Source organism: Symphodus melops (genome assembly GCF_947650265.1).
Source record: "Symphodus melops genome assembly, chromosome: 20".
Classification (NCBI taxonomy): Eukaryota; Metazoa; Chordata; class Actinopteri; order Labriformes; family Labridae; genus Symphodus; species Symphodus melops.
This window is the reverse complement of record NC_136710.1, coordinates 10,575,774-10,597,811: the sequence shown is the minus strand read 5'-3', so window position 1 is coordinate 10,597,811 and position 22,038 is coordinate 10,575,774. Positions and strand designations below refer to the sequence as shown.

General features: G+C 40.5%; 3 protein-coding genes across 4 annotated transcripts; 2 read left to right on the top strand and 1 right to left on the bottom strand.

The window, feature by feature from the left end:
- Nucleotides 1–893: 893 nt before the first annotated feature.
- Nucleotides 894–11,844, bottom strand: LOC306841551 (calpain-5). 2 transcript variants are annotated; one of them, XM_079371505.1, is made up of 14 exons: nt 11,518–11,844; nt 10,690–11,007; nt 8,312–8,481; nt 6,276–6,407; nt 5,983–6,194; nt 4,646–4,838; nt 4,375–4,565; nt 3,985–4,062; nt 3,287–3,716; nt 3,090–3,212; nt 2,802–2,998; nt 2,399–2,517; nt 2,098–2,234; nt 894–2,013 (listed from the first exon to the last, which is right to left on the bottom strand). In XM_079371505.1, exons 3-14 carry the CDS (start codon nt 8,474–8,476, stop codon nt 1,837–1,839), a joined length of 2,154 nt encoding a protein of 717 aa, XP_079227631.1. In that variant the 5' UTR covers nt 8,477–8,481; nt 10,690–11,007; nt 11,518–11,844; the 3' UTR covers nt 894–1,836. The 2 variants fall into 2 exon arrangements, with proteins under 2 accessions (XP_079227631.1, XP_079227630.1); XM_079371504.1 differs by having other exon boundaries at nt 5,983–6,407.
- A 1,190-nt stretch (nt 11,845–13,034) lies between these two features.
- cnpy4 (canopy FGF signaling regulator 4) lies at nt 13,035–15,666 on the top strand. Its single transcript, XM_079371903.1, has 6 exons — nt 13,035–13,229; nt 13,401–13,527; nt 13,682–13,778; nt 13,920–14,042; nt 14,121–14,238; nt 15,161–15,666. Exons 1-6 carry the CDS (start codon nt 13,145–13,147, stop codon nt 15,292–15,294), a joined length of 684 nt encoding a protein of 227 aa, XP_079228029.1. The 5' UTR covers nt 13,035–13,144; the 3' UTR covers nt 15,295–15,666.
- Nucleotides 15,667–15,710: 44 nt separating this feature from the next.
- LOC306841880 (zona pellucida sperm-binding protein 3-like) lies at nt 15,711–18,379 on the top strand (the record flags this gene model as incomplete). Its single annotated transcript, XM_079371902.1, has 7 exons — nt 15,711–16,142; nt 16,278–16,393; nt 16,757–16,854; nt 17,450–17,621; nt 17,811–17,928; nt 18,020–18,102; nt 18,187–18,379. The coding sequence occupies 7 exons, from the start codon at nt 15,711–15,713 to the stop codon at nt 18,326–18,328; spliced, it is 1,161 nt and encodes a 386-aa protein (XP_079228028.1). The 3' UTR covers nt 18,329–18,379.
- Between the last annotated feature and the right edge of the window lie 3,659 nt (nt 18,380–22,038).

The following is a 22,038-nucleotide window of genomic DNA, read 5'->3' as shown; positions in this document are numbered from 1 at the left end:
GTGATGCAATATGACGTTTTTTGCATTATATGAAGAAAACTTTCAAGCAAAGAAAAACACATTTTTCTCGTCTCAGGGCAAAATGAGGGCTGGACTCACGACCATTCAACACTACTACCATGTTTCTAATGATACACAGCTTCATGTAAATGGGTGAAGTATCCCTTTAATTTGGAGTTCTATAAAGTTTTAGTAACTAAAGTTTTAATAACTGTAAAACACAGTAACGGTGTCTTACAGTTACAGTTTAAAACAGTAAGTTGTTTTATCAAATCAATTGAATCAATCAATTGATGAATAACAGATTTTGAATGGAGCTACTGGTCTTTATTGTGGTTTAAAGTTGCACAGTAACAGTAACTGTGTTTTACAGTTTGAAAACAGGTCATGGTAGTTTATAATCCTTCATTTGAAAAGCAGCAGGCTCCAGGCTCGTGATAAACAAATACTTTCAAATTAGTAGAGATAACATTTTAAAGAGCCCGCACGTCTTTTATTTGCCGTTGAGTTTGCATTCAAAAAGAGCAAGGACACGAGCCGTAGTGGCAATATTAGTATGAGTTGAAATAATATTGCAGTAAAGTTCTCTGAAACTCCATGAATACAAATATTTTGTAAAAGAAAGTAAATATTTGGTGCTCTTGTCTTAAGCGTATATTAATTTAAGACCGACACCATATCTCAAAATTAAACATTTGTGATGGCATCACCTTCTGGAAAACATTCCCTTCCACAACCCTAAACTTTGAAAGTATACTTTCTTGTATCTTATATCTAAATACAGTACAAGACGCTGTATTAAGAGAAAGAGTTAAATTGAGTGAAATATTAAAATTATTATAAAAACAATTTAAAAGCCCCCCCCCCCCAAAAAAAGAATGAATTGACAAATATTTATTGAAGTCATGATAATGAAATATAAAAAGAGAAGTGACATCAAACAACTTTTTCTTTAAATGAATGCAAGTGTCATTTTTTGCCCATGTAGATTCAAGCACACAAGCAGGGGCGTGTCCAGATTTATGAACTCGGGAGGCCCAAAAGTGGCTTGGACTTGCATGCAGGGTGGCCAGATGTTTGTGTACAAAAACAAACAAATAAATAGCACGATCAGTGTATCATTTCTTGACTTTAAAAAGTGACTCAATGGAGCAGCAGCAAGTCTTTACGTAGGTACTCAAAAATAGGATGCATGACAAAAGTCACAGGGACTTGCAACCAACTGTCGAAATTGTCCCATTATGAAATAGAAGTGGTAAATGGATGGTAGATGATGCTGGTAGAGGCTGCTATGCAAAGTGACCATCAGAAGTAACCAATTCCATCCAATTCTCAGCTGAGCAGCTTGCCTTGCCCAAGGACACATTGGACATGTAGCTGCAGGGGCTGGGGATTGAACCCAAAAAGCCAATCATTGTTAAGGGGTGGCACCTGAGGTGGCCAGCTAGATTTTAAGAGGGGCCCATGCCACCCCTGGATACCCCTCTGGACACGCTCTTGCATACAAGTAACATTAATAATCATGAAAAGTACAATTTAAAGTACAGTATAGTATAATTTAAGTAAATACATTAAACAACAGACCTGATAGAAACTTAAAATGATTATACACAAAATGTGTAATTTGGCAGCAGCTTGACTGATTTTTTTTCTGACTGCTGATATCAGAAAATATGTGCACCAATGTATCTGACCAGCAGATATATATCATATATCATATCTAGTTTTAGTTTGAAAAAGCAGCACATTTGTTGTTTATATCTTTAGAACACGGGTGTGTGTGTGTCTGTACCGTCCTGTATCTTTGCTAGCCCCTGAGAGGGCTGCGTGTTGTTGTCATAAGTCTGTGAGGCAGGCGCTGGAGGACGTCTCAACGTAAATACACCCTCTGCATCCTGAACGTGATCGGCCTCCTCGGAGATCGATCACGTGGCTCCGACTTTTCTCAGACTCAGCCGCCTTGAGCCGAGCTCCGCCGAGCACCGAGTCCCACAGCAGACCTCGGCTCCATAACTGCACACAACAAGACGCGCAAATGAGCGGCTGTGTGACTCTACGTGACTTTTGTGTAAGAGAGGAAGCATAAATGTGTCAAACCTCTATGGAGATGTGCGTGTTTGGGCGTCTCCTGTAGAAGATTGCTCGTAGGTTGAATTCAGGGTTTCCCTCTGCCTCGAAAACCCGTGTTCGTATGGTGTCATTCTCACAGCGCACAACAGCATAAACATCAGGAGCTGTTGACCAGCACAGCATTAAACACAGCACAAAAAGTTTTAATTAAAAAAAACAAAAATATCATATCTTGGTAGTGGATATTCATCAATCAATTCTCTCGTAAATATTGCGCCTTAAAATGGCAGTGTTATATTGGATATGATGTTAGGCTGCACCACCCCACCTGACTGTTTGGGATAGTTGATTCCAGATGCCCTCCGGAGATGGACGGTGGTCACCACTGAGGGTTGAGGTAGAAAACAATGGAAGACGGAGGGAGATGGCAAATCCTCCCTTAGTTCCCTACACAGAAAAAAAAGCATCCCAAAATGAGTTAGCAGGAGGTAAAAGAGGTTTGAATTTCGATGAGCTTTAGAAACAGTTTGTCATTATCATTCATGTATGTGGGCCTATTACACTTAATATTGATACTTTGGTAAAGTATTTAGTTTGAGAAGGCAGTGACCTTTTCATTCATGAATGGAAAAAGAAAACGTTTTCCTTTTAGATGGCAAAAAACAACAACATTATGGCTGCATAATGTTGTTTTTTTTTGCCATCTAAAATCAGTCAGCTTAAACACACACCTGAGTCGTATGCATGAATGGGAGAAGAGACGTAGCAGGAAGCGTCCGGTGGTTCCTGGCAGGAAGGTGGTGGGCAGCACGACGTAGCCACCAGGAGCCAGCGTCCCCCTCAGCGTCACGCTGCGGGAGTCCATGTAGATGGAGCTGGCTGCCTGCTCCACCACACACTGCACCCTGCTGCTGCGGTTCACCTCCACCTGAAACACAACAAACGGGACGTGGTTTATGTTTTTACGTGTCTGTGGAAACTGCTTGTGTTGTTTCTGTCTTTTTTTTTAAACTGCTCACCTTTAGCACCTCAAACCCAATAGGCAGGTTTTCTCCTCCTCCATCTTTCCGCCACATCCTCCTGTCCTCCTGCTGCAGACAGATCAGCATCTCCTCCTCTTTGCCTCTCACCTCAAACATGAACTACAGAGCAAGAAATTTACTTTTCCCCCCCCCACATGCTTTGAAATACTGAAGATTTTCCTCTTGAGTTTTACCTGTGGATTGTGCAGGAAAGTGTCCCTGTGGTTGATGCATCCCCCACATCGACTCCTCCTATCTACCTGTGCCTCCCATCCCACCTCCTCTCCTGCATCCTCCTCCTCCGCTCGCACTTTTTCCACTGCCGTGTCTCCTCCTCGTCTCGCTCTCTTTCCACCCTGCTGCTGACTCTCCCCGAGTCTGGCCTCTTTTCTGTTTCCTCGCTGTTTGGTCCCTCCAGATTTGGCATCGCTCTTCCCCAAACTCTGCTGGCGGCTGACGTGGAGGACAGGAGTTTGGAGGTTTTTCGAGGAGATCGGAGCAGGAGCCCACTCCCCGTAGCAGCGCACTTCTCTCCAATGAGAGCTTGGCCACAGTAGAGTCCTCTCCACCAGCCGGCAAACTACGACATCTGTGAAGTAGTGACAGAAATCCTGGAAATCCATCCTGAGGAGCAGAAGACACCATTTAAAGGTAAGAGGGTAAAAAAAACATCATGTTTAGATTTTCCCCACCTATTTCTTTTTGTACACTATTGTTTTATTTCATTTGTTAAATCAGCTCAAAGGGTTTGGATTTAATGTTTTGTTTGGCTCCTTCTTCCTTTTTAATCTTTCACATCACATAAAAATGTATAATTGTATGCTGACACCACAGGAAAAAAAACAGTTACTCTACTGGAAGTAACTGGATAATATAGATTAAAGAAACATACCAGAACTCCCCAACATCCCGAACAATGAGACCCATCTTCTCCCTCTCCGCCCGACTCATCTGCTGCCACTGCTGCGACCTGCAGGGGGCAGTCAAGAACAATGATGTCAAAGCTAGCAGGAAATAATGCCAAGCTCCATATTGCAAATGTCATAAAAAAAACAGCAGTTTTTATGCTTCAACTTCTGCAAAACTTTAAAGGTCCATGTTGGAAGTTTTCTCATTCCTTAAAAATGTAAATGGCAGATGTCAGCTCGTAAAAAAAAAATAAAAAAAATCCAACACTGCTGTAAAATCTTAGAAAATGTCCCCAGAAAAAAAAAAGGTTTTAGTCCCATTTCTCCTGCAAACTGTTTAATGTACTCAGCAGATGAAGAGGAGAGACCATCACCCCTGACTCCAGGCACCCGTCCAGTCTGTGGTCCCCCATGGGTTCCTCATGCGCACCATGAAGAGTCGAGACACCTCGCCATTCTTCAGCGTCTCCCCGAGCCTCACTTTTCTCACAGCTGTTATCCCGTAGGCGTGTCCTCTCACCAGACCGCAATCCAGCACTGACTCCACAGTCTCCCCCTCTGCTGGCTGAAGAGTATCAATAATACTCGATTAGATCTGAGACGCAACATTTCTAACATGTTGTTGCGTTTCTTTCGTAATCCTACCCGTATGGAGCAGGTGATGAGGGCTTTGCGTTCATGTGCTTTAGCCAGCGTCTGGAAGAACGCCCTCCTCTGCTCGCAGTGCTGTGTGAGGGCCTCTCGATCCAGACTCAGGGGCTCCGAAACCCCTCCAGTGAAGTCGATCAGAGCCTCCGCAGTGTTTCCTCCCTCCAGGGCCTCATAGCAACCGTTCAGCCTAAAGAACAACCATGTAGGCATGCGGAGGGATTAATGGCTTCTCCACTTTTCTCGTCCAAAGGAAAAAGTAGAACTTCATGATATTTGAAGTTTTTAAAACCCTTTCACTGGGCAAGATTATCAATTGGATACAACTTCACTGTTAAAGAACAGTGGATTTGTTTACATCGAGGCCAACATTCTGATGATGAATGTTTTTTAAAAATATCTTACCACAGTCTTTGTAAAGGTCAATAAATTAGGGATATGTTTTTGAGTACCACAACTTCAATTAACAGCCCAGGCTTTTATATTTACCTTAGTCTACGAAATGACCCTGATTTTATTTTTGACAGGCGTCAATACCAGATGGGCCTTTATCATTATTATTATTATTATTATTATTATTATTATTATTATTATTTTTAAATAAAACTTATGCACAACAAGGATGAGAAAGACTATCTAATGTAATGCAGAAATAGTATTCAACTGTGTACACAATGGGGTGTCTTCGAAAAAATAAAGTAAGAAATCACATATTTGAACATGTTTAGTCAGACAGTATATCTATGCTGCACTTTTTTTTTGATCTGCAAACTATTTCATCACTATATGCATCAGGGGCCTTTAATCCAGCCCTGCTTTTATCTGTCACCACTTGCAGCCTCTGTAGGCTGCTAAAAAGGAACAGGGCCTCCAACATTTGGGGGGTTAGGGATAGAAATAATATAAGATGAACTTTATTGATTCCACATTAGGTGAAATTGATAGGGGAGAGAGCCATGGCGGCAGATTCTTGAATAACTCGGGTTAGGCTTTAGGTGCTAGAGGTTAGGGAAAGAGTATGGTGAGGTCACGATTTATAGAAGGGTATAAAAATATCTTTCATCATTACAACTTTGAGACCTTGGTAATACGTAGAGTAGAAAGTGTCAATTTTGGGGCATTTCTGTCCCTGCTTGGAAGTGCAGTGTTTTAGTTCTTTTATAATACATATGGCACAGGATGACAAATATGTAGTAGAAATGAGATTGGAGATTACAGAGATCAAGTATTGCTTGTAAAAACAGGTTCAGTTTTTACAGAGACAAATCCTCATAGAAGCTTTATCAGACTCCAGTCCCATCACTTAAGGTTCAGTGTTTGCCGAGGCGACTCACTTTGCGTAAGCCTTCTCCAACAGAGCGCTCCAAAACTCTCGAGGTGTAGCTGAGCGGCAGAAGAGCAGCGCTCCATCCCTGCTGACAGGCAGGCGGTCGTCCACAACGACGTCCATCCACCTGCCGAGTCGCCAGAAGCGGAAATGAAATATCCCTGCGTACAGGTTGGGGTTCTTTGGATTCCACTCTTGGTCCATGTGGCCAGGGATCACCTGAGGAGATGAAGCCATGAAGATACAAGGAGCTGAAGAAGGAAGAAAGAAAGGACAACAGGAAGGGAAAAAATACACCACCTTCTTCCACAGGGACGGCTCTGACGCTAAGCAGGAAATGGCAGCGACCATCCAGCAGTTACCCAGACTGCCCTGGTGCAAGTCACGAGTACTGATGCCATCGACAAACAGGCGGGGATCCTTACAGATCTCCTAATGCGTAAGCACGAGAAAAAGAAGATACATAAATTGTGTGCTTATATATTTCATGGCCCACTTTGAGGCAGCAACTCTTTCCATCTGACTTTTAAACATCTGAAACAATGAGCTGAAAGACGCTTAAAAAAAACATAAGACAGGTTGTTGGACAACACATCTGAGATAAGACGGAAATTTTTGAGGGGAAAACCACCAACAAAAAAAAAATATCAATAATAATAAAAAACATTAAAAAAAAAAAATATATATATATATATATATAATTTTTTTTTTTATGTAGTAATTGAAAAAGTAGTAGTTGAGTAGTTGAGTAGTAGTTGAGTAAATAAGTGGTTCACTTCACAAAAACAATTAGCTACAGGCTGTAAAAAAAAAATCTCTGCAGTGTAAATATTGTTAATAAAACAGCTTTAAATAAACTGTGAATAACTGCAGCAGTTAGTATTGAGAGCGTATTTTATGAGTCAAGCTGATTCAGGGTGTCAGCGCTCTGCTGAGGAGACAGATCCTGTGTGTGTGGACTTGTTGATCTCCGTTTGGACAGGCTCACGTAATAGAAGAAGTGCTGCTGGACACACACACACACACTTAGGGAAATACACACTTAGTGGCCATTCACTCGTTAAATGCAACCGTAGAAGAGATATAAACCTGCCTTGTGATCATATCAAGTTCGTAAGTAGAACAAGGCCACCTGGATAGAGTGTGTGAGGGAGTGGATGTGTGTGCGTGTGTGTGTGTGTGTGTCTCTCTCTATCATCCAACTCCCTGTTGATATACACTTTAAATATCTATAGCACTCATAACCATTAACCCTTCAGGCCTAAGTCAGATAATTAACTGGCAGTAAGTAATCACATAAAAAGCTCTCATTTCTCATTTTTTCACCAAAATAAAAAAAGTTAAATATCTTTAAAGAAAGCTTCGACTTGGGCTGTTTTTTGTTGTTGTTTTTTTTAAAGTCCCTTAAATATTGTAAAAATGTCATATAGAAAATCTTCAATGTTTTGTTGGCATTTTTTTTGTCAAAAGGATTATCAAGTTGTCCATTTTAGTCCAGTTTTCTGGAATCACATTAATGAACCAACGAATAGCTTAGCTGTTTTATTAGCTGTTAATAATGATTGTCCATGGGGTTTTCATAATACTTGTCGAGTGTGATTGTTCTGAAAGACAAGGTATTTAAAATGTAAAGGTTATTCAAAAAGCCTTTCAACTTGGTTACCAACTTGGAGATTTAAAGGCTATTGCAAAAAAAAAAAAAAAACCTGATCAAATTGAGAGAAAAACACTCTCCCAAAAAAGGGAAGAATGTGCTTGTGAGGAAAACACATCAGAAAAAAAATCAATTGCTTTGACATAAAACGTCTATTTTGATTTCCTTTGTAATCTCTTTTATGTGAGTCTACCACAATAAAATCTTGATTTCTGACTTTACAATGACATTTTTTTTAATCATACATAAAATCTATTCAGACAATAAATAAACTGTCCTCACCTTTGACCTCGTCTTCATAACCTCCATTCAAAGCCATTTGGCTTTGCTTTTTTATTCTTACACACAGATACACCCATCTCAACACTGTGCTAAAAACACCTGGGCTATAAAAAAATTGCCTTTACAAATAGTCTGTGTGAATACCAACACACACAATTATAGAGCGGTCCATCAGCAGCCTTCACCAGCCGCTCACTGAAGGTTAAGGTTTCACTGCCTGATGCCTCACTTTTAATAGCAGGCGCTTTAATTAACATAATCTGGTGGTAATGCAACATACTGAGCTGGGCCGCTGCATTAGAAGAAGCTTGCTTGGAAATATGTATATTTTTAGAATGACTTGTTGTGGTGCGAACGAGGACAATGTGTATAATACGACTATGCTTTTATACAGACTCACCCTGGGCCTCTTCCAGGTCAGACCTGGCGGGGGCTCCCTCTTATAGAAAAGGGACTGAGCGGTGGTGGGGAACAAAGGGTCTTTGAAGAGCGCACCTCGACGCAGGCAGGCTCGCCTCAGTTTGTGGAAGTTTTGACCCTGAAAACTGTGCACTCGTTCAGGCATCGTGACTGGAGAGAAGAAGAAAGTGGAAAACATTAATATCTAACAGGGGAATGCCCACTCAGCATTGACATGATGTTTGCTGCTATCTGATTATGAAACTAGATTAGAGTCACAAAGCTGTTCTATTTGGCTGACGCCTTCAAAAGTGAACTTCTGTTAATTCAAATTGTATTTATAGGAAATAAAATACAAATAGAAAAATAGAACACATAGAATAGAAAAGCACACAATGGAATGGAATACAAATAGAACAGAATATTTATAGAACAAATAGAACACATTAGAACAGAATAGAATATAAACAAATAGAATAGAACACATAAGAATAGAACATAATATATTTATTGCCATTGCTCCATGGCTCAATGAAAATTGTCATCCATTCAAAAATAAAAAGAACTAAATTGATAGACTTACATAAATATGGACACATATGTACATGTAGAAGGCGTAGCTAATTTCTGATACTTATTTTAGACAATATAAAGAGTCTAAAAGAGCTGAATGCAGTAATTAAAGTATTTAGAAATTCTGGGTTTGCGCTTAAAACATGTGTTGTTCTCTTACCTATGATGATGTTATCAACATTATAATAGATAAAATATTTACCCTAAAATAGGTTATAGACTAAGCCATAAGCCAAACTCAACAGATCAACTTTCTCTTTTGTTTTTGTGTCTCTAATAAAGACTGAGTTCAGATGAGTTGAGTTTTTGTACAACTGCTGAAGACAACTAGGGTTACACACGTGTGTGTGTGTGTGTGTGTGTGTGTGTGTGTGTGTGTGTGTGTGTGTGTGTGTGTGTGTGTGTGTGTGTGTGTAAGGTAATGGTACCCTTTCAGTCATCAGTGATATGACCTGCTGGGTTCTCTGAGTCAGCAGCGAGTGTGTATGTGAATATCGTCTGATGTGTGTGTGAAGCACTGTGACTTCTCTGTGTCAGCAGGAGTATGCCAGGTTCAGAGCGCATTAGTGTGTGTGTGTGTGTGTGTGTGTGTGTTAGTGTACGTGTGTGTGTGTGTGTGTGTGTGTTAGTGTACGTGTGTGTGTTAGTGTACGTGTGTGTGTGCGTGTATTCAGGGTCATCTCAGGGCCGTGCTGTGTGCAGGTGCTTGCGTTTGCAGATGCCATGCACACATGGTCAGTGTGATCAATTATCAGTGAGGTTTTGATTTTCTTGTATCAGATTTATGCAGACAAACAAAAAAAAACATGAACACACATCCATCAGGAATAAAATGTTTAACAAATTCTTGACTTATTACCGCTCAGTGGCTGCAGAAACACGTTAGGTATGACTCATAAATACCTTCAACATCATATGATGAAGCTGTACGCCGTCTTTACACAGGAACTTTGTATGAATATCTCATTTACAACCTTCAAATCCAAACTCAAAACCCATCTGTTCAGACTGGCATACTCACTCTGACTGCTCAGTGGTCACTGGGCACTACACTCGTCTTTTCTGTTTTTTTATGTCAATGTTTGGTTTAATATTCTGTGATGTTTTTATTTTATGCTTTTATGTAATTTAAGGTGACCTTGGGTGACTTAAAATGCGCCATCAAACAAATAAAAAGTGTTATTATCATCATTATTAGATTATTTGGGGCGTATTAACAGTTATTAAAAATTGCTTCAATTTTTTTTACATTTGTGATTCGGTTTAGTTCAGTTTCAGAATAAAGAAAGACGTCTCTGATGTGTGGGTTTTTGAGGTTCATCCACATGCGAGTTATACAGACTGAACTGAAGGTGTAAATATAAACCATGTCCATGCATTAAAGGCAGCTTCACAGTTCAGAAAAGAATAGGGTCTTCCACTGTTGCCTCAACAACTATGAACTGACTTTACTGCATTTAAACAGACAAATTCTTCATACAAAATCTGTTTAATTTTGCTTTTACAAATATGAAAATAACAGCATTACACTACAGGGAAAATGCATACACTACATATTTTAGATGAAAACATCTGACATTCAGGTTTATTTTTGTTGAGCGTTAGTGTGTGTATTAAAAGTGCGCTCAACAGTTTGAGGGATTTGAAGGCAGCTCATCAGATATAAATATTAGCAACCTTATCATAAAGTTATTGCAGTCCCAGGAGTTAAAAAACAAGTATTAATGATTTGTTTATCCTTCATAATTTTGGGATACATGACTGTCTACAAGTGTTACAGTCTGAACTCTGAGTTAATGTCTTTACCTTGCAGTCAGTGTAGACGTTTCTCTCCTTGGTTTCCTGGAATCGAACTTCTCTTCTTGCTCAGGCAACGATTCGAGGACCTTGTTTGTCCTCCTATGGTCATTTAGGGAATCCTAATGTTTCAGAGACAACCATTCCTGCTGGGTTGCAACAAAAAGGCACGATGTGTCACCTCTCTCCTGTTTCGTTTTTCTGTTGTTGTTGTTAAAAGCCGGCCAACACTTTTGTCTTCTGTCTTCTAAACCAGCCAAATAGATCTGAATCAGTCTCATCCTGCTTCTTATTTCTGAACCATGTTGGATTTTTGTTTCAGTCGACCTGAAGGAAAAAAAGTTGCAATTAGCAAATTTAAAACACTAACAGGAAAACTGATGCTGCAGCGAGTGCTGCATGCTCCCGCACACCATCTCTTATGTTTCATCTGTGTGTGTGTGTGTGTGTGTAATAGTCCCTAGAGTTGATGCACAAGTGTGTATGCGTTTGTGTGTGCATACAGGCGTGACACACCGGATCGGGGTGACACTTCTGTGTAACTGGATCTCTTTCCACACAGACAATAGACAGACGGTCTACTCCTTCAGTGACATAACACACACTATAGTTATACATTACTACAGTTAAGCAGTCCCTCTTGTATTACAGACACGTTGTCATCTGACGTCTTTGAACAGACGGTCCTGCTGCTGGAGGACATAAACAAACGTGTTTTCTAGGAGTGTGAGTGTTTGCGGGAGCATGTGTGTGTGTGTGTGTGTGTGTGTGTCTGTGTGTGTGTGTGTGTGTGTCTGTGTGTGTGTGTGTGTGTGTGTGTGTGTGTGTGTCACTTACTGCTGCTTGGGCTCTTCTGGTTTGTGACTGAGCACATTCCCCCTCTTGCATCACTCTGTGTTTTTCTTCTCTGTCCTTATGTTAGCATTTGCTTCACATTTGATCATCGTGGTCTCTTCCCCTCTCCTCTCTATCTTTTCCTGCACACACTCCTGGAGTATCTGTTGTCGTCGAGTGTGTTGCCCCTGACACCCGAGAAACCGAGAGGCAAGCAAGCAGCTTCTATTTTAACCGTCTCACTGCCAAACATCAAGATAGTTATCCCCCATTCCTGCAGGGATATACCTGGTCTCAAGCTTGTTAGGTAGGTAGGTAGGTAGGAGGGTGGGTAGGTAGGTAGGTCGGAAGGTTGGAAGGTAGGAAGGAAGGAAGGTAGGTAGGTAGGTAGGTAGGTAGGTAGGTAGGTAGGTAGGTAGGTAGGTAGGTAGGTAGGAAGGTGGGTGGGTAGGAGGAAGGTAGGAAGGTAGGTAGGTAGGTAGGTAGGTAGGTAGGTAGGTAGGTAGGTAGGTAGGTGGGTGGGTAGGAGGAAGGTAGGAAGGTAGGTAGGTAGGTAGGTAGGTAGGTAGGTAGGTAGGTAGGTAGGTAGGTAGGTAGGTAGGTAGGTAGGTAGTTAAGTAGGAGGGTAGGTAGGTAGGTAGTTAGGTAGGTAGGTAGGTAGGTAGGTAGGTAGGTAGGTAGGTAGGTAGGTAGGTAGGTAGGTAGGTAGGTAGGTGGGTAGGAGGAAGGTAGGAAGGTAGGTAGGTAGGTAGGTAGGTAGGTAGGTAGGTAGGTAGGTAGGTAGGTAGGTAAGTAGGAGGGTAGGTAGGTAGGTAGGTAGGTAGGTAGGTAGGTAGGTAGGTAGGTAGGTAGGTAGGTAGGTAGGTAGGTAGGTAGGTAGGTAGGTAAGTAGGAGGGTAGGTAGGTAGGTAGGTAGGTAGTTAGGTAGGTAGGTAGTTAGGTAGGTAGGTAGGTAGGTAGAACTAGTCTAGATGAGAGCAGAGCACCATAATGCTTTCTTCCATGTTTTTTAGATCAATTAGTTTATTTAAGTTTACTTTCACAATATACTCTCTCTAAGGAGAGGGACAAAAACAAGAAAAGTATTAGATAATGCAAAAGCGATACTGGCTGTGTTATTATGGGGTTACCCCAAAACTCCTTCTCGTGTATGACTCTGGTGGAGACGTTCTGAAAGGATTCTGCTTGATGTTACCCAAGGAGGCTGAAAGAAAGCAGCATGACAACCATAGACCGAAATATGAATGAAAAATGATCAGGTGATGTTGTTGGTGTTTATATGGCTCAGACACACTTTATAATGGAAACGCAAAACATATGGAAGGAACGCAAAAGCCAAATATAGTCGCAAGGTGACTATTTAGAAACCCTCAATTTGTTTTCAAAAAAACTGCACAATACCTAAGCTATGTCTAATTGTATTAGTTAATGTTTCTAATGGAGCAGTACCTGTATAATGTTTTCGTCTATCGACACTCTTCCCTGAGATCCAGCCACCGCGCTCTACTATTCTTGTCTGTAAGTATACACTGCGCATGCGCAGATGCACCGTCGTATTCAAAAATGCCGATGTGGCTGCTGTGCTTTAAAGTTTGAAGTTTGCCAGTGTGTTTAAGGACACGTTTGTAAAATGAACATTTTTATCGTCCTTTTCTTTGGTGTGTGCGCCTTCGTCTCATCGCTCGAAGACGAGAGGCTGCCAAATAAGTGCGAAGGTAGGACGAAGAAGTTTTACAAGCAAGCTGTTACGATTACTGTAAAACAATCCACTCGAAACCGCAACATAGATCCTGTTTACATACCTGTGAGACTTCGAGTGTCTGCTTAAACGTACAGAGAAACATATAAAAAAGTGTTTGTTTTATGTAACTCTATGTGTGTTTCAGTCTGTAAGTTCTTGACAGTGGAGCTGCAGGATGCTCTGGAGAAAACAGGTCGCTCCAAAGAAGTGCTGGAGGTCGGAGAAGTGCTGGACACAGGCAAGAGAAGAAGAAAGATCAAATACAACACCTCGTGAGTGCAGTCTGTGGACTTTCACTTTAATAAATACTAACACGCAGGATTTCTGCTATTGGTCTAATGAGTTTAATATTTTTTTCCCCATGCCTAGTAACTGTTTTTACTGCTAGAAAAGCTGACAGTGTGTGCATCCATGCTCTGCATGCAGGGAAACTCGTCTGACTGAGGCTGTGGACAACATCTGTGAACGTATCCTGCAGTATAGTGTCCATGCAGAGAGACCTGGCAGCCTCCGATATGCCAAGGTGAAGTGCATCCGTCTGGTTTCTCTGAAATAGGTGTTTGAAGGTTTATGCCCAAGTGAGATACTTTCTCTCGTTGCGTTTTCAGAATCCAGATTAAAGCGGACCAATCTTTGTTTAATCCTTGCACCGTGTGTAATTCAGGGCACAAGTCAGACCATGTCAACTCTGAAGAACCTGGTCCACAAAGGAGTGAAAGTGGACCTGGGTATGCCGTTTGAGCTGTGGGACGAACCCTCTGTGGAGGTGTCAGACATGAAAAAACAGGTAGGAGGACGTGCAGTTAATTACATGAAATGAAACATTCAGTTTCCATGTGTTTATGTGTTTGTGTTTGTCGTTCAGTGTGAGACGATGCTGGAGGAGTACGAGGAAGTCGTGGAGGACTGGTACTTCCATCATCAGGACCAGAGGCTGGAGAACTTCCTCTGTCAGAAACACGTCCTCGATGATTCTGAGCAAGGTACAGCTAGCAGCTTCTTTTTAAATAGCAGCTGTTTGTCTGAGTCAACATTTTAGCTATAAAACCATTTCATGAGAAATGAAGATAGAAATATGAGTAATATGTTTGTCCCTGCCTAACTGGAGCAGCATTCTGCAACTAGAACAAAAGATGTTAGAGTACATCTTTTTGACATCAAAGACTTGATGTGTGGAAGACGACACAGATACAAAAATCTCCAGAAACACTTTTTTAACAGATTATACAGACGTAGTTCGACTTGTGGCCTTCATCAGGATCATCAAGAAACACATTGATAGCAATCAGTTTTAATGATTTGTATTGAAACTATGTTAAATTGCATTGTGCCATTTGATTTAATAAATTCAATTCAGTTATTTATAAAGGTATGAAGAAAAAAAAATCCATGCAGATAATCAATCATATCTATGACAGACATTTACAAACCAATGTCTGTAAAGGTGGGCTGGTTAGAATGGTTGGTTAGACCAATGAACAGGGAGGTGAGGGGCGTGTCCAACAAGGAAAGAAGGTCAATAGGTTGGATTCAAGGAGATAGTTTAGAGTTTGCACAATGACGATGTACATTTCAAGAAAGCTTTTGTCATCAAACAAATCCGATATTGTTGCAACAACATGAATATTTTTTTAAATTTAAAAGTGCTAAAAAATGCATAAAACTCCCATAATTGAAAAATCCATCCGTCCCCCTCGAGATAACCTTTTAAAAAAAAATCCCTGTCATCACTTTCCATGCAGCTTGGTACCTGAACATAAACATGGTCGCTATTTTGAAAGGCTTTTAAATAAAAGGTTTTTCTGTAAAACTGCTTAAAAACAATGTAGCTCTAACCGCCTCCTCTGTGTGTGTGTGTGTGTGTGTGTGTGTGTGTGCGTGTCTGTGTTTCTCACCCTACTTCAGAATGTATGATGGAGGTGTGGAAAGGAGACATGGGGAACAAAGGAGGAGCCCAGCAGGCAGAAAGCGACAGCACAGATGGAGCGGAGGGAGCCAATAAGGAGGAAGGAAAGACTCACGATGGCGGAGAGCTTTAAGGAGAAAGCTTTTTTTTTTTTTAACAGACCATCGGAAGACAATGAAACCTCCTCGATCTCAGCTTTAGCTGGACGAGACGTACGCTTCACTGACACCACATTTGGTGCCAACGTTTACATTGGGATTTAAAATGTTTGTTCTTTTATGTCTTGTGATATTTTCTATGAATTTTGAACTGTCTGATCTTCTTAAACACTACATGGATCACTGTTTGGTATTTAGATACCAGCGTGTTATATTCAGTGTAAACTTAAACAGCTGTTACTTCTCTGAGCATTATATGGTACATATCAGTATTTTTTTTTAACCTGCAGCCACTGAATGTAACATGTACAGTTTTATCTTTGTGAATAAAATACTTTTGTACAACATGTCTCAGTTTTGTGTTTTATTTTCTGCAGGTGTCTAATCACAAATGATTAATCTCAGGTGTGATTCTGCTGACGGCCACATTCTGACGTTATCAGAGGAGCCCACAATGCTTCTCGCTTGGGGGTTGTTTTCCTTTTCTCTTATAGGAACAATGATGTGCTACACTTACCAAACCAAACCTCTCTTTCTGTCCTTCCCTGACTTGGCCGCGCTCGAGGAGAGCTCTTTGAAACAGACTGACTCTCCCTCAGCTCAACAGAGGCTCAAGAAGACCTTTGTTTTGAAATGTCACGAGGACGGCATCGAGGTCGTGATGAAAGCTCATCTGTTCCACCCGGAGCCGCCTGTGGAGCCCGAGCACTTGAGACTTGGACCTGTTGGCGCTTCTGTGCAAAGTCACTGCACAGCGAAAGTGTCAGGGAACGGGGATTACATCATCCGAGCGCTGCTGACTGATTGTGGGAGTGAAGTGATGGTTAGTGAGACAAATCAGACATATCAGTGTGACCATGGAGTCAACATGTTTTGTTTCATAAAAGGGACTTAAATGGATCATAGCTGCTAAATGCTGCCACCTACTGGTTTGATTCTGACAGTGCCTTATCTGTAGCTTACCCAGAGTGCCTTGCTGTACAGAAACCTGCTGCTGTACTCTCCTCCTTCATCACCTGGCGACGTATTACAAGAACAAGGAGCTGCTGTTACAGTCCACTGTGAATACAGAAGGTGCTTTCACACGCAAAACAAAATATTTAAAATCGATGGGTTGCAGGGGAAGTGGGTTCTACAACCCAAAGTAAACAGTTTAATAATTGAATACACATATTTAATAGAGAGGAATGCATGCATACTGTGTATACACTGTATTTAAATATGTTGTTAAATAATTAAAAAACTGCAACTTAGAGGCCTCAAAAGATTTTACACACAAGGTTGAGAAAAGTATTTTTATCACTGTCAATACGTTGTCAACACTTCTAACTGATGTTTTGAAAGCTTTATTGGGATAGTTTATTTTCCTTTAGTGTCTGCCGTGTGCTTGAACTCTATACATGTTGTCTCATTTCACACTGTGTCGCCACCCTGCAGGAGGTACACGGTGAGCAGCGGGGCCCTGAAACCAACATGGAGCCCCCTGAGCCAGCCTGAGGACCTGGACCTACACTTTCAGCTTCGGCTCATGACAGGGGAGTTTGTTCCACTGTGGTGGAAAAATAGCAATCGTCCTCTGAGTCTACAGTGTGCTCTTGTTTGGGATAGTTGAAAAAAAATTAGAAGGATCAGAATTAGTCACCACTGAGGACAAAGGAGTCGTGTAATGAGTTGTTTGCAGGTTGAATTCAGGAAAACCAGCGGTAAATGGACTTGAGCTTGTGTAGCCTTGTTTAGCTTGTGTAGCCTTGCTTAGCTTTTTTTACTCTCTTTAGACCAAGCTCTTTTACACCACAGGGCACATACACATTCACACACTGATGGCAGAGGCTCTAAAGTGTAGTGGGGATCAAATCCCAACCATCTTGGTGAGAGACGACAACTCTGAGCCAGCTGCCCCAGAAATGTGTTTTCTTTCTTTTTAATCATTTTCAAAATGTTCGTCATCATCTTCCTCCTCCTCTTCATCAATACATACAAAATAAGAGCGTTCTTATAGAATGTGTTAAACACAATCCAATTTATAATTCATACATGTGATAGAACTAAAAACATACCTTGTTCATTGAGCTACATGCGATTCCTCTGAATGAACACGCTTTGAGTGGTTTCAGTGTTGTGGTTCCTCAGATGATTGGAGCGGTGAGAGAAGGTCACCGGTGTACTTCCTGGGTGAAACGGTCAACATCGAGGCCTCTGTCGATCATCGTCGTCCTCTTCGTCTGTTTTTAAACAGCTGTGTGGCCACTTTATCCTCTGAGGTGAACTCTTACCCCAGATACGCCTTCATAGACCACCACGGGTGAGTCTTCAAAGTCTCCAGCAGTTCCTCAAATTAATCCTCCTAAATCAGAACCACTCCTGTGAACATGGAAGCAGGACAAATCCGGCTGCTTTCTTTATCCTGTAACTTACATGAACCCGAATCAGTGATATAATGAATGCAGCGGGCGGAGGACAAATCTGATAAGGGTGTTTCTGTTCTTTGCAGATGTTTTACTGACTCACAGCTGCACGACTCGAGCTCCCGTTTCCTGCCCAGAGTCCAAGACAAAGTCCTTCAAATTCAACTCCACACGTTCCTCTTCCACCAGGACCACAGACGCACTGTTAGCACTCTTTTAAACTAGTGTTGAAACTTATTTGTGTTGGTAATTTAGAAATGCCTTAAAGAGAGTGTACCATACTGTTGTCCTGTAGATTTATATAACCTGTCAGCTGGAAGCAGAGCCCATTTCAAACATTGATCCATTGAAGAAGGCTTGTTCTTTTATTAACGGGAGGTCAGTTTAATTTCCATCCTCTAACAAAAAAATAGAAACTTACTCTCAAACACAAAGGACAAAAAAATCTTCTGTATCTGTCAGATGGAGGTCAGTGGACGGTGATGACCGTGTTTGTGAGAGCTGCCACAGCAGTGCCAAATCTCACCACGAGAGGGCGCTGAGGAGCCAAACACAGCTCAGTCGGACTGGTAATACAACAAACACCTGTTCAACGTTTGTGTAACTGAATATTGTCTAAAAAGTTAATAATTTAAATACATGTGAAACATAAAGACAAATATGCAGTGGACAAAAGGTTGTTTTTTTAAATACGCAATTTAAAGTGTGTGTGTGTGTGTGTGTGTGTGTGTGTGTGTGTGTGTGTGTGTGTGTGTGTGTGTGTGTGTGTGTGTGTTGCAGAGCTGCAAAAGGAGAGCAGTTTGGGTCCAGTGATGTTTTTGATTCAAAATCTTTATGGATTTATTTAGTGAAATAAAAATATCTACGAGTGAGAAAACATATTGAAGTGTTGCTTGTTTTGTTTTTATATTACATTTACACACATGACTATTTATAACTGAATGAAGAGCATTTTAAAATGGGATAAAATCAAACATGAAAAACAAAAAGAAATTGAATAAAAATATAATTTTCAAAATAAAACTGATAATTGTACAATTAGGAGAGATAGGAGAAGGATAAAAACATGTTGCCATAAAATAAGTCTTTATCACAGAACAGAACGTATTTCTGATGCTTTCTGCTCTTTTTGCCTGCGGTTGCATCTGTAACATCAGTGATCTGTCTACACTTTATATAATCCAGCAGTGTAATGAAACTCTACTGGATGTTGGAATATTTGCATCAACTGATCTCTGACTGGTTTCTAATGAAACTTAAACTCATTAAACTATGTCTTGCATTTAGTCGTCTTCCTGCACCCTCCTGATAATGACTCAAGTTTTACCATCATCAGCAGAAGGTAAAGCTCTCTGGACAATCTTTAATCTTGATCCTTGACCCTCACATGTAGCAGCAGGTTGACGTAGGTCTTTTTCTCCATCCAGCACCTGTCAACACTTGTGAGACAAAGTGAGGGAAAGTTGGAATACAAACAAAAACACTGACTATAGATCCATAGCAACCAAGATCATTTTCCTTTCTGTTCCTCTTGCCAACCAGCTTTGAGAGCCAAAGCCTTCACTCCAGGTTGTTGAGTTCTCAAAAGAGATTAATAAAAAAAACATGTAAACAAATCATCTTAGTTACAATGCAACAAGGATATATTTAATGTGGATTGTGAAGATTTGGCGGGTCTTTGGATCATGAAGTTATTATCCGGAAGAATTCAATCCTTAAATATCTATACAGATGAACAGCTGAGGGCAAGCTGGGGTCAGCAGAGGGCATGACTGGTGGACACTGGTGATTCTCACACTGGGGGCACTGGGCCCAAGCTGTTGCCAACCTCGCCTGTCGGGCAAGCAGCACCTCTGGGTGGACATTGATCCTGGGAAATGTACAGGACATGTGTCATACATTTCTGAGTTGATTGAGAATTTACATCTGAAATGTGTTATCCCTTAAGGCTTGTTTCTTTAAACAGTAATTTTTGATCCTATTGAAAACACTATAATTTGTCGATATTCTTTATTTGGATGATGTTGTAACGTTCATGTTAAAAAAAAATAATGTTAAAGTTTGGGGAAAACGATAGTATTTCTATGAGAAAACCAAACAAAACGGTAATGTACAAATAAAGAATGATTTTTTTGTTTATCTCAATCCTTATGCAGAGCTCTTTCACATACTTGATTTCCTCATATTCATTATAGCTGATTGGGAGTTTTGTCAGTTGAACATTGTTTGGACAAAATGTTGCTACTTTGCCAACTCTGCTTATAAGAGGTTTGAGTTTTTTATTTATTTATTTATTCATTGCTTTGCATATTGCTACTGTGTAATATATTCCATAGCATATTGCTTTGCAAATGCTAGCTTTTTTGCTGATATGTTTCTACCATTTGACAGTGCTGTACCATATCAGTGATATGGAGGAAAAATTGTGGGGACCTAATAAGGATCTTTGAGGTACGCCCATTCTCTTTCACTATTTTTCTCTGGTGAAAAGATTCTCCCCAACATTTTGATCCTAAAAGGAAAATTATATTTTGTCACATGCTTAATGCTTGGTTGGATTTTTTAGTTATTCATTTGTTCAAACACAGATTGAGTTAGTCTCACTTGTTCAATAACTTTATTTCATCAACCTGACTTTATCTGGGTGAGATAAAGATGATGCAGATGTGATTTCACAGCTTTGTGCATCTGTTGTTTTATTCATTTTGGCACATTTGTATTAAACGAGTAGAAATATATAAATATTCTTGGACTACTTCTGGACTTATGCAGTAAGTATTTTTCTTTTATTGTATCATCAGAGAACCGTGCATCCTCTTATTTGTGGTACCAAGAGATTCACTAAAACCAACATTTAAGTGAATACATGGTGTTTGTTTACTTCACAAAGGGAAGATTACAGAAAAAATGTGTTTTATATTGAATTTTCCCAATCATGTCTGATCATGTAATCCAAGTACAGTTTAATACTGTTGCACTCTGTTAAACTTGTCTATTTAATCAATTAAAAAGCGGTGTATTGTGAAACGTGTTCTTATTCTGTCACGTTTAATGGCTCAATGTTGACTTCTATAATTATCCCTTCACGGTATTTGGTTTGTTATTATTTGAATCATTTAGCACACCCTAAGCCAGAGGGTGCAAAGTTTGGCAGTACAAGCACCAATCAGGGACCACCTGAAGTGCTTTAAGCACTTAAAGATTTTCTTCTTTCATTATTTTAGGAATGATTTCTGTTATCCCAAAGCATCTGCTTTATTGTATTTATTTTTTTAGTTCTTGACACTTTACCAATTCAGTTCCAACTTAATCTCAGCTCTGTGAAATCTCTCGTCTTTTATTTCATGCTGCTAGAGTGCAATATTGACACATAAACGTGCCGTTTCACCCCTCAATTTACTTTATTGAACTTGTACTTCATCCAAGGAAAGCATTGCCTAACTGCACTGTAGCTAATAGACACAAACACACACTCACTCTCACACACACACTCACAAAAGCACACCTGGGGAAACATTCCTCGAGGGGAGTCATCAATCAGTTTTATGGCTTTCTCTGGGAAAGTTTCCTCCACTCCAATCAAGCGTCTTCCCGCCCTCTTCCCCTCCCTCCTTCCTTGATCCTCTCTCGCTTATATTTCCATCTGTATCAGTTTTGGGCCACATCTGAGAACGATCCAGTCTGGCCAATTAACTTCAACCATTTTTCCTATTCCGCTGAGGGATAATTGGAACAAACTGGAGAGTGAGATCTTGGCATGGACGAGATAGGAGATAAGACAATCGCAACTGGCTCTCCTCCGTGCCCTCAATTTGTCCGCCAGCTGTAATAAACCCTGAACTTGGAAGATCTACAAGGTGTAAAAACAAGCCATGAAATTTTTAACACAGTCTTGATTTTTTAAAGTTTTGTTTTAAAGGGGAAAAAACTGCCCCATCCTTTATAGAAAAGAGTCCCTCTCTGAGAGCAGATCAACCTGTCTCTGGAACGTTTCCCCCTCAAGTGTGTTGTCACTGGCGTGTCTAATTTCCTCCAGAGCTTGTAACAACAAATACAGCACAATGCTCTATTGTCAGATAAATTATGATATGCTGCTTCAAATCCATCAAAGGACTGTATTGTGTTACCACATGAATCCAGATCCTAAACTTAAAAACATTTTTATTAAGTTCTTATTCTGAGCAACAGGTTACTGCAAGAGCACAATACCATCTGCCAAACTTAAAATAGTTCTGGTTGCTTTTTTGTTTATGTTTCTGTCAAGGCTCTTCTTAACGATTGTAAGTGGGTGGGGCTTTATTGGAACAAGCTGAT

Excerpts from the sequence above, each read along its gene's own strand:
- LOC306841551 (XM_079371504.1), bottom strand. The coding sequence starts at position 8,476 with ATGCCTGAACGAGTGCACAGTTTTCAGGGTCAAAACTTCCACAAACTG. Across the intron at positions 3,717-3,984 it reads CGGGATGTTGGGGAGTTCTG|GATGGATTTCCAGGATTTCT; the intron begins GTATGTTTCTTT and ends TCTGCTCCTCAG. Across the intron at positions 2,999-3,089 it reads TTGGGTTTGAGGTGCTAAAG|GTGGAGGTGAACCGCAGCAG; the intron begins GTGAGCAGTTTA and ends GTTGTGTTTCAG.
- cnpy4 (XM_079371903.1), top strand. The coding sequence starts at position 13,145 with ATGAACATTTTTATCGTCCTTTTCTTTGGTGTGTGCGCCTTCGTCTCA. Across the intron at positions 13,779-13,919 it reads GCAGCCTCCGATATGCCAAG|GGCACAAGTCAGACCATGTC; the intron begins GTGAAGTGCATC and ends TGTGTAATTCAG. Across the intron at positions 14,239-15,160 it reads CCTCGATGATTCTGAGCAAG|AATGTATGATGGAGGTGTGG; the intron begins GTACAGCTAGCA and ends ACCCTACTTCAG.